The 9,957-nt window shown below is 43.2% G+C and overlaps 4 protein-coding genes across 5 annotated transcripts; 2 read left to right on the plus strand and 2 right to left on the minus strand.

The window, feature by feature from the left end:
* Positions 1-28: 28 nt before the first annotated feature.
* LOC108601937 lies at positions 29-2,065 on the plus strand. The gene is made up of 3 exons (XM_017989914.1): positions 29-337; positions 395-1,481; positions 1,536-2,065. The coding sequence occupies exons 1-3, from the start codon at positions 112-114 to the stop codon at positions 1,978-1,980; spliced, it is 1,758 nt and encodes a 585-aa protein (XP_017845403.1). The 5' UTR covers positions 29-111; the 3' UTR covers positions 1,981-2,065.
* Positions 2,005-3,019, minus strand: LOC108601938 (enolase-phosphatase E1). Its single transcript, XM_017989915.1, has 3 exons — positions 2,601-3,019; positions 2,283-2,539; positions 2,005-2,221 (listed from the first exon to the last, which is right to left on the minus strand). The coding sequence occupies exons 1-3, from the start codon at positions 2,954-2,956 to the stop codon at positions 2,082-2,084; spliced, it is 753 nt and encodes a 250-aa protein (XP_017845404.1). The 5' UTR covers positions 2,957-3,019; the 3' UTR covers positions 2,005-2,081.
* A 132-nt stretch (positions 3,020-3,151) lies between these two features.
* LOC108604258 (egl nine homolog 1) lies at positions 3,152-9,877 on the plus strand. 2 transcript variants are annotated; one of them, XM_017993651.1, is made up of 5 exons: positions 3,152-3,975; positions 8,175-8,457; positions 8,517-8,597; positions 8,655-8,794; positions 8,859-9,877. In XM_017993651.1, the coding sequence occupies exons 1-5, from the start codon at positions 3,497-3,499 to the stop codon at positions 9,277-9,279; spliced, it is 1,404 nt and encodes a 467-aa protein (XP_017849140.1). In that variant the 5' UTR covers positions 3,152-3,496; the 3' UTR covers positions 9,280-9,877. The 2 variants fall into 2 exon arrangements, with proteins under 2 accessions (XP_017849140.1, XP_017849141.1); XM_017993652.1 differs by lacking the exon at positions 3,152-3,975 and adding an exon at positions 7,212-7,684 and having other exon boundaries at positions 8,859-9,876.
* LOC108604259 (probable mitochondrial import inner membrane translocase subunit Tim17 3) lies at positions 4,016-4,952 on the minus strand. Its single transcript, XM_017993653.1, has one exon. It carries the CDS (start codon positions 4,789-4,791, stop codon positions 4,078-4,080), a length of 714 nt encoding a protein of 237 aa, XP_017849142.1. The 5' UTR covers positions 4,792-4,952; the 3' UTR covers positions 4,016-4,077.
* Positions 9,878-9,957: the final 80 nt, after the last annotated feature.

The raw sequence follows: 9,957 nt of genomic DNA on the forward strand, positions 1-9,957 counted from the left end.
CAAGGATTGCCTTGCACGGTTACCGTTAGCAACAGTAGCCCCGCAAACAAACTAGTTTCAAAATATTGATAAAGCGCTCTGCCATTCATCACAATTTTTCACTCTAAAGCAATGAGCACTCATACGGGTCGCGCACTGTTGAATTCCTGCATCAAAGTGCCCATAGATCCGTGCAACAACTGTCCAGCGCCAACATACAATCGTCCTAAGCTCTGCATGGGTAAGCGGACAACAACGAAAGCAACGCGCGCCAAAACTGTGGACACCGAAGTGGAGCAGTCTTGGAACAGCCAGACGGGCATACGATCTCTGGCCAAATTCTACGACAGCATACCTGGCAAGTCAATGAGCTTGTGATCAATAATAAATAATATTTATTAACATGTATTTGCAGACTACTGTGAAGTGAAGCATCTGCATAAGGCGGACTTTTATTCAACGTTAGAAAGCCTGCGCAGCACCAGTCGGGAGTTGCGCGCACTGCCCACCCCACAAACAACAATTCAACCAAAAGAGCGTTGTGCTAGTGCCAGCGCCAGCAGCACTTCCTGCAAGGGCAAGCAGAGAAATGGAAAAGGCAAGAAAGCGAAAAAGAAACAATCGTCGCAGTGCTTGGCACCTAGCATAATGCCATTACCATTGCCACTGCCAATTTCTCCACCCACTCATTGTCCAGCTGTGCCCGATATAACGCCTAGCTCCAGGTGCCTGAGCGAGGAGTACGACAAGTGCCTGCGAGACTTGGGACGTCTCAAAAATTTTAAGGAGGACTTTGCTCTAGAGGTTGCTGACTTTAAGCGTTCGCTAAAGAACTTTGAACTGGAATTTAAGAGCAAAGGGGAACGACCCAAATCCACCAGCAGCAGCGGTACACAAACTACCAACGTCACAAAGCAAACACCAGCCACGCAGCCCAAAACACCTGCTATGCATACCGCGGAACGTGCCAAATGCCGCCGTGAACTGCTGCGTAGATGCTACAGTGTCAACGATCTGGGACTAACAACGCCTACGCCAGCGACAACGCCCAGGCCACCAACAGCCGTCCAGTTACCAAAGCATTCATTAAGCAGCTATTTTTCTGTAAAGGATGCACCGCTGGATGGCAATGATGTGCCCAAGATTAACATTGAATCACCATCGATTTCTTCCAAGCGCAGTGGTAGTGGCAGTGCAACTTCCGGTTCGAGTCGCTTGCGTAGACGTCGTACCAGAAAGGTTAAATTAGCTGCGACTAAGACGGAAGAAGAGCAGCCAGTCCAGTTACTCAGCATCTTTGAGCTAGAGCAGCTTCCAAAGCGAACAGCTAGTGTCTCTCCTCAACATCCAGTGGCGCGTCCCAATCTGGCGGCCACACTGCGTGCTGAAGTTTCACGGAAAAAGGTGAAGGAGCTGCAGAACAACTGCACATATCATGATCCCAGGCCTGCGTTTGACTGGGAAGTGCGCAAGACGCCAGCATGGAAATCGTTGTCACTCAAGTAAGCGAAACTTAATCCCAAAAAACTAAGCAATAATATCTGTGGCAATTACAGTGAATCCCACAAGGCGCTGCTGTCCATACGTCTGGCCACACGCAAGGCGGAGCAGGCGTTGCAAGAACGCCAATATGATCTGCATATGCAAATGATGCGGCAACGCGTAAAATCAGCACCACTTTTGCTAGAAGGACCCACCTTCTGGGGTCCCGAGGTAGGCAAACTGAGTCACAGCTGTGGCAGCGAGGGATTACAGCATGCCTGTGAAAGCAATCAACAACGCAGCCACAAGTCACGCAGATCCAAGTGTAGCGGCAGTCGTTGTGCCACAGCCGCTGCTGAATCAGATTCCAAGCTGCAGCAGTTGCGCAAGATTTATGGCTCTAGCTTAAGGCAGTCTCACCGCTCGAGCTCACGTCGCAGGGAAACAGAACAGCAGACACCTGATCCAGAGCATGACAGTGCCGATGAGCTATGCAGCATGGATCGCGCCTTTCTTTAGTGCAATGTTAGTTCAAATTTACAATTGTTTTTGGCATGAGATTTTTGTTTACAAATTAATTATGTACATTCCTGGCATAACAATTTGTTTTATACCCATGACTATGAGAGTTGCAGCGTCTGCAACGACGTAAAGTCTTCAATTAGTTGATACGTCGATTTTTGATCCTCGCTAAGGGCGGCGTTGCCTGGACGTTGTAGTATCCTCGTCTGCATTCCAGCAGCTCTCGCAGCATCAGCTTCTACAAGAGACAAATCTTTATGTAAGCATCACGGCTAAGAGAGAAACACCTGCATGCTCACCGCCAGCCACATCCGTAAGGAAAATAACTTTTTCGGGCGGCACTTGCAGCGCTTCAGCTATCTTTGTGTACGATTCCGTTTGCTGTTTGTGGCCCACGTGTGTGTCAAAGTGCGCGCTTATGTGTCTAAGCAAGTCGCCAGCTATGCTGTGATGAAAGATAAGCTTTTGAGCGGCCACGCTGCCGCTGGAGTAGACAGCCACACGGAGTCCGGCGTTACGCCAAGCTTCAAATGCCGCAGGCACATCCTCATACACACTGTTAAAACAAAGTGCAGCCTATAAATTTGTGTATATATGACTGACAAACGAGAACTTACTGACCCTTAAGCTGCCCAGCAGCATAACCTCTGGCCCAGATTAAGCCCTGCAGCGTTTTCAGCGGCGTTACCTTTAGGTCTTTGTCGATAAGATAACGCACAAAGTCAGTAATTAGAGGCTCATCTATTGTGTCCATAGAACTATTCAGAGTGCTTCGCCATTCTGCAAATTGTGGTGTCTGTTGCAAATCCTGAACAATATCCTTGGTGGCATCGCTGTTCCAAGTTTCTTGTAGATATTGTTGCACATTTTCTTTGGCATATGGAAAAAGCACATCGTGAACAAAGCTAATGGAGGTTGTGGTGCCCTCTATGTCCACTAGCACTACATTTAAAGAAGGCTGCGCTGCTGTCATTGTTGATTTAAATAAAACAAAGTGGAATGTCAACAGCTGAAGTTTGAATTGCTTATCATTCAAATGAACCAGCAGGCGAATAACACTCGGTTGGATGACAGTGTACTGCACTAAGAGCGAGTGCTGTTGTCTCTTTTGCACTGAACATTTGTGAGCGAACTAGTTCGTTTGAAACAGCAAAAGTGAGCAAAAGTGAATAGCATTTTATTTTTTTGCATTAATTTACTTTGGCAAAAGAAAAGTGCTTAAATAGGATTAAGGCCAAGTGCAACGCGTGTGCGATAAGTGAAGCCACCCAAAACTGCAATAAGTGCAACTGTGCGTAAAGCAGAAGAACTCACGTCAATACCAGCTGCAACAGCAGCAGCAGCAACAACAACAGTAATCATAGAGCATCGCATTGTTGTTATAATTTGGCGTGGCCTACGTGATAAATATGCCCGTAGTCATAGTCCAATTACTATAAATGTGTTTTTGTGAAATTGGTAAAATTCTGAAGCTAACGCTGAGCTGGTCAATATGATTTAAGCAAGCTTGAATATGCAAAATTTATCTGTGACAACAGCAGCGCGCTGCGCCACTTGTGGCACTACAAATCAGCTGCTGCGCTGCGCCAAGTGCAAGAGCGTCTATTACTGCTCCACAGCGCATCAGCACATGGACTGGCCTGCCCATCGGCACGACTGTCGTCTGTTGACGCGACAAAAACAAAACAACAACAACAACACCAACAGTAGCCATAAAATGCAGCAACTGCAAAAGGCGGTGGCTGCCACAACGCTGGACGTAATAGGCGGTGCCAACTGCTCCACTGCACAAATGATGACGCCCGCAGCTCAGGCGCATAGCTGGTCCCACGAACTGCATCAGCCGACGACGGCGCAGCACGCCGGGCTTAACCAGCAGCATCATCCACAGCAGCAGCATAACCATCACCATCATAATCATCAGCAGCATGGCGAAAAGAGCTCCAGCTATCAAATTGGCCAGGCCGATGCTTGCTTCATGGGCAGTGGCAGGTGAGTGTGTGAATGAATGACGAGTCCATGTGGTTTACATATAGAACACTTACATACATATTTAATTTGGTAGATAGGGATCGAAAAATCTTGGGAAATGCATTAAGTATTAAAAATGTTTGCCTGTTTCACCAGCTCCAGCAGAGATGGCGTCGTTGGCTGATTGTTCGCTTTGCTCTCGACCTTGTTCATGGTATTCTCCCGCAGCCTATAACGTGCTCTTCTCTCGCGCGGCATGGGAATACTTTTGATCTGCTTGTAGGCATTACATTTCTCCAGCAGACTCTCAAGCTCGGCAAGAGCGTTTTCGTTGCTGTTTGGGTTTGTCACATTGTCGACCACCTCCCATTGCGGGCGCTGTGGCTTGCTCTCTTCATCGCTGCCATTGGGTTGGGCAGCATAGATGGTGGCCACGGCTACGCCGGCGCCCTCAATCATTGCGAGTACCAGACCGCCCACTATTGCACCATTACCCATTGCTTTGAGTCCATTGCGGGCAGCAAGTATGCCGCCCGTAGCAGCTCCGCTTACAATCGAGTTCCAGGAGTCTTCGCGTTGTCTGTAGTACACCATACTGCAGTCCACAGCGCTGAATGTGGCGCCCCAGATGGCAAAGCTTCCAGCTATTGCTGGTGTCTTCAGTTTCACCGAGTCCAGTCCGCCATACAGTCCGCGCATAATGCCGGCTGGAGCATTGCGGAATCCTCTCACATACTGCAGTATCGAGCCCCCGATGCAGCCCATCATGAAGGTGCAGCCGCAGTCCTCCACAATGCGTATGGGGCACGGCTGGCGATTGTATTCAACCATTGTCATGTGTGTCTGTTTCAACTGCTAATCAAATTTCGTGGTGTCCAAGTATCTCTTGGACGCAATGGTCAATGTTTCAGTAGTTTTTTATTCAACTGTACGAAATACGTGTATGTATTGGAACTAATTTTCGTGTAAACATAATTCGAATAGTCAGTTTGACTTGATTTTCCAAAAAACTAATTATTGTTTCAAAAGGCTTGGCAAATATGATTCTAAAAGAATTTTCTCTGAAAATATGATATATGTATCTATGGGATTTGCATATTTAAGCAGATTATCTGATAAAAGGCAAACGAACTGTCTGTGCATATTTGCAAACGTTATATTTATTTATAAAAATTTGTATATACATATGTACATATGTTTAATTAGCGATAAGCATTACGTGCTCAGATCTTTGGCGCTGACTGCAAGCTAACGCCTTACCCCACAACCAGCCCCCTACCCTCACCTCTGCCTGCTTATTTGTCATGAACAAATGTGTGCCCTGCGATTAGATTGAGTGCAATATCAACTACATATGTATGTGTGTGTCATACCCAGTGCTGAGAATTGACTTTTAGCTTAACAATTTTTACTATATAAATATATCAATAATTACTGTCAACATTAACCTTATTCTATTCGAAGAATGTGTTATATGTTTGTAGTATTTATTAAACAAACTCTTTAGCTCTCTCGCTCTCTCTCTCTCTCTCTTTGGTCACACTTCTCGCACGTCTTCCTCAATGTTTACATTTTTGCCGTTACGTGCATTCGAATACAATGCACATGGCCGATTCCGATTCCCTTTAAGTCTCAAAATTCCCAAGCGAACCGGCGCACGTACACATTTACTATAATTACTATTATAAAGTACATATATAATGTATGTATGTATGCGTGTGTACATAAGTGTACGTGTGTGTAAGTTGACGCTATGATTGGCTAACACCTCTAGAGAATTGCAGTCGCATTTTGTGTATAAAACTCTGGCTGACTTTGTAATTATTCTGTTGCGCAGTTTCTTACACGTATGTACATGTATGTATATAGAGCATTATCTATTTATAATTTAATATATTAAAGATATATTATAAAACGCACTTGCGAAAAATTCTTCTGTCTCGCTCTGTCGCGATTTTAATGACCTCAGCGATGAGTCGTTACTAGAATTGTGAATTTATTACTTATCATTTATTATTGTTGTCGATTGCCGTGGGTGGTCCCTGCTTGGGTGGTCTTTTTACCTGCCCTGCATATCAAACAGATGCAGATTTTAATATTTTACAAATTTCGTATTGTTCTTGCTCAGGCAATTAACGTCGCTAATTTATTTGCATATGTATCATTTTATCACTCTTATCCGCCAACTTTTTCCCCAACTCTTGCGCATTGCCAAAAGTAAACAAAACATTGCGCAAAAAGCTATCAAAACACCTACGATGTTTTGGTTTATGTAATTTAATATGTGAAAGGTGCTGCATAAATTGAATTGTAATTGATTTTGAGCAATTGTCAGCTGCTTAGTAACAAACAGAGCTATGCAAAAATAAAAACATACTTAGCAACTATATAGAAATAGTTAAACAGCTCACAAGGTCAAACATTTTGATGCGTAAACTTGCAACACAAAGATTTGTTGACTTCCTATAACAATTCAAACTCGTAACTTCTTTATAAGATGTTAGCATCTACGCTGGTTTGGTGCACGTGCAGCGTTTTCTAGCTTGGCACGTAATAAAACAAAGGCGAAGGGCTAAAATCCATCATTTGTTGCTTTACTTGCGCTCGACTTTGAATCGGGCCATTGACCCAAATTTTATGGAGTACGCGACAAGCGCTCACGTCTACTATAGTGTAGACATAGATACATGTATCTAATGCTGCTGCTTCTACAATTTTCTCAGTGTAGTCTCATTGATCATGTATGAGATACATATATATATATATATATATATGTTATCTGTTGATACTTGCGTTTAAATTTTCGGCTGCCCATCTGTCTTTAGTTGTTGTGCTATGCTTTTCACGCGTGTGCCGCTACTTATGCATGCATGTTTATGTGCGTGCGTGTGTGTGTGAGTATCTGTGTGATGGGCTACGTGAGCGCTGGCTCGTTTATTGTATGAGTGCTGCTTGCTCGGCTCGTTCGTATTTACTTGCGAGCGGTGGAGAGTGAGAGATTGAGAGGAAGAGCGCGTTCGCAGCAAGTTGAAGGGCATGCGGAAGCAAACTGCTGCCGATGTCGATTTGATAAGAGAATATAACTAAAACTAAAGCTTCGAGTAATCTGTGCTGGCATTTTCATATTTCAATTACTTGCACCTTTACGTACCTAAAGCTATCGCTTGTTATCGCATACCCCCAACACACGCACACATACATACATATGTTCACATACACACGCTCTCTCGCTCTCTTTGGTTTGCTGCTGTCGACGTTTCTTGTATCGGCTCATTCGCTTACGTGCCTTCAGCCAGTTTGGTTCGCTTCGCTGCAGAACACGCAAACTTTGCTTATTTAGAAACAAGTCACAAAAACAAACATTGCATAAACTAACAGCTGCAGTTTATATTACAATACAAAAAAAAAAAAAAGAAAACAATAACAAACTGATACCGGTGCTTAGTCGATCGCTCTCGCTCTCTCTCTGTGCTTATCACATAAAACTGCCTGGCAAATCTGAACTTTCTTCAGTTGTACCTGAATTCTTGCCGCAGTGACTCTTAACTCGATTCTAAATCTAACACAAAGTATTTGTGAAAGTGCAACAAGGACTAAGATAAAGTGCGCAGGCAATAAATGATATCATTAAAATGATAACATCAACAACAACCGATTACAAAAACTTTTTCAAGCATTCGGCACATCCTGCCAATGCTGAACAATATTTTCGCGAGCTACTGGATAAACGGTAATTAACAAAATAGTGAATATTATTATCGTGTGACGAAAATGAAACTGGTTTAAGCATAGTGCGGGTTTTTTTTATTTGAAAAACTGAGGCTATAATGTTAAAGGCAAACTTGAATTGTTAATATTTGCCGGTTTCACTCTCTTGAATGTTTAAAATAGAAATTTACGTTAATATATTCGCTTCTATGCACTTTTTTGCATTTATACGCGTGTTTCAATGAACTTGGAATTTTAAATTTGATTTGTGTTTAGTCAGCGTTTAGTAAATACGCCACTCTCTCTCCCCGCTCCCGCTCTCTTTCTCCACATGTGAGTGTGAGTGGGAATGTTGGCCTACGTGACTGAAACATGTCTAATAAATTGCAACAAAATTTTATGGCCTGCGATACATAAAACTGTCGTAAAATAGTGTATAATGTATAATATATAATATATAAAATGTTAAAGCAACAAGTAATTAGCATATTATGCATTTTAACTCATTGCAGTGAGCGTCGCTATGAGGATCTGTGCCGTAACATTATCAACGATATGAATCAGTACGGACTCTCTGTTGTGGATGACTTTCTGGGTGTGGAAAAGGGACTGAAAATATTAAATGAAGTGCGCAGCATGTACAATGCGGGCGCCTTCCAAGATGGTCAACTGGTCAGCAATATGAAGACCGATGCGCAATTATCGGTGGTCAGCGATAAGATTCGTGGTGATAAAATCAAATGGGTTGGTGGCGATGAGCCGGGCTGCAGCAATGTCGCTCATCTGACTAATCAGGTAAGCTTCAAGTGTTATACTCTACATTCCAGCACTAATCTCTATATGACTATTTTTAGATTGACTCTGTGGTGTATCGCGTTAATACTATGAAGGACAATGGCATATTGGGCAATTATCATATTAAAGAGCGTACGAGAGTAAGTCGCTCGTCGTCAAGGCTTTAAGCATTTGCCTAACTTTCCATGTATCTTTAGGCTATGGTCGCTTGCTATCCTGGCTCCGGCACACACTATGTTATGCATGTGGACAATCCCACGAAGGATGGCCGCGTCATTACTGCCATATACTACCTGAATATTGACTGGGATGCGCGAGAAAGCGGCGGCATATTGCGGTAAGTGCCATTAAGTCTAATCTCTTTAAGCCTTTGGTTTAAAATTAACACTTTCCACTTGCAGCATACGTCCCACGCCCGGCACAACAGTTGCCGATATTGAGCCCAAGTTTGATCGCCTCATATTCTTCTGGTCGGACATACGTAATCCACATGAAGTGCAGCCTGCGCATCGTACCCGCTATGCCATTACCGTTTGGTATTTTGATGCCAAGGAGCGCGAGGAGGCGCTAAATCGCGCTAAGCTGGACAGCAAGACAAACAACATGAGTTCAATAACGCAGCAGGCAGAGCCTGATTCTACGACCACACCCGCAGCTACACCCACATACACGTCGCTACCCGAGGCAACGGCATCAGGAAGCACTGCGAACCAGTTACCAGCCTACACACCTGCTAGCATGTCCACTGGAACGGGAACAGGCACGGGCACGGGTGCTGTGGCAAGCAGCTCCTGCGCCGCCAGCAACGAGATTTGCACGTAGCCCTTGTGTGCTCACCCATCAATGGCACTGTGTATATTGCGATAGCTTATGGGCAAACCAAAAAGAATACCAACAATTGTAAAAAGCTAGTTAAAATCTATTTATGTATATGATGTATGTAAACATGAAAATGTTATTTATAGTCCGGCAACAGGCGCAGAGTCTGAAGCAAATGAAAGCCTAATCTATAACAAATGTGAATCAAAGCTCCTTTAGTTATTAAGTACTTTAGTTTGCCGCTAAGTCGTATGTTTAACTTTCAGTTAATCGCCTTCAAGTTGTGTTATTATTATTTCCATTTATATTTTCAACCTATTTTTAGTTTTAAATGTCCTTTGTTTTGCTTAGCTGCCGAAGTATTATAGCTAACAAGTAGCAACATAACCGCAAATTTATGGAATTTCAAATATGTAAAGCATTATAGCAATGAATCAAAAATGTTGTGATCTTATTTCATACCCCTACCCATACACGCTCTCCTCATTCACTTTAACTACTCTCAAGCACATAGTTAGAAGAAATTATTTAAAACAAAACAATCTCTGCTAAGCCTGAAGAGTGTGTAAGCTAAATCACATGCTATATATGTATAGATATATATATATATTTTTTAATTAAATTAACATTTCACTAAAGTTTAAAAACTGTTTTTTTTTCAATTCAACTAAGTTCAATTTG

Source organism: Drosophila busckii, chromosome 3R, assembly GCF_011750605.1.
Source record: "Drosophila busckii strain San Diego stock center, stock number 13000-0081.31 chromosome 3R, ASM1175060v1, whole genome shotgun sequence".
Classification (NCBI taxonomy): Eukaryota; Metazoa; Arthropoda; class Insecta; order Diptera; family Drosophilidae; genus Drosophila; species Drosophila busckii.

Bases quoted from the DNA above. Each gene is read 5' to 3' on its own strand.
- LOC108601937 (XM_017989914.1), top strand. From the start codon at position 112: ATGAGCACTCATACGGGTCGCGCACTGTTGAATTCCTGCATCAAAGTG. The intron at 338-394 runs GCAAGTCAATGA...ATGTATTTGCAG, and splicing joins ATTCTACGACAGCATACCTG to ACTACTGTGAAGTGAAGCAT. The intron at 1,482-1,535 runs GTAAGCGAAACT...TGGCAATTACAG, and splicing joins TGGAAATCGTTGTCACTCAA to TGAATCCCACAAGGCGCTGC.
- LOC108601938 (XM_017989915.1), bottom strand. From the start codon at position 2,956: ATGACAGCAGCGCAGCCTTCTTTAAATGTAGTGCTAGTGGACATAGAG. The intron at 2,540-2,600 runs GTAAGTTCTCGT...TTGTTTTAACAG, and splicing joins GCTGGGCAGCTTAAGGGTCA to TGTGTATGAGGATGTGCCTG. The intron at 2,222-2,282 runs GTGAGCATGCAG...TGTCTCTTGTAG, and splicing joins CCTTACGGATGTGGCTGGCG to AAGCTGATGCTGCGAGAGCT.
- LOC108604258 (XM_017993651.1), top strand. From the start codon at position 3,497: ATGCAAAATTTATCTGTGACAACAGCAGCGCGCTGCGCCACTTGTGGC. The intron at 8,598-8,654 runs GTAAGTCGCTCG...ATGTATCTTTAG, and splicing joins ATATTAAAGAGCGTACGAGA to GCTATGGTCGCTTGCTATCC. The intron at 8,795-8,858 runs GTAAGTGCCATT...TTCCACTTGCAG, and splicing joins GAAAGCGGCGGCATATTGCG to CATACGTCCCACGCCCGGCA.
- LOC108604259 (XM_017993653.1), bottom strand. From the start codon at position 4,791: ATGACAATGGTTGAATACAATCGCCAGCCGTGCCCCATACGCATTGTG.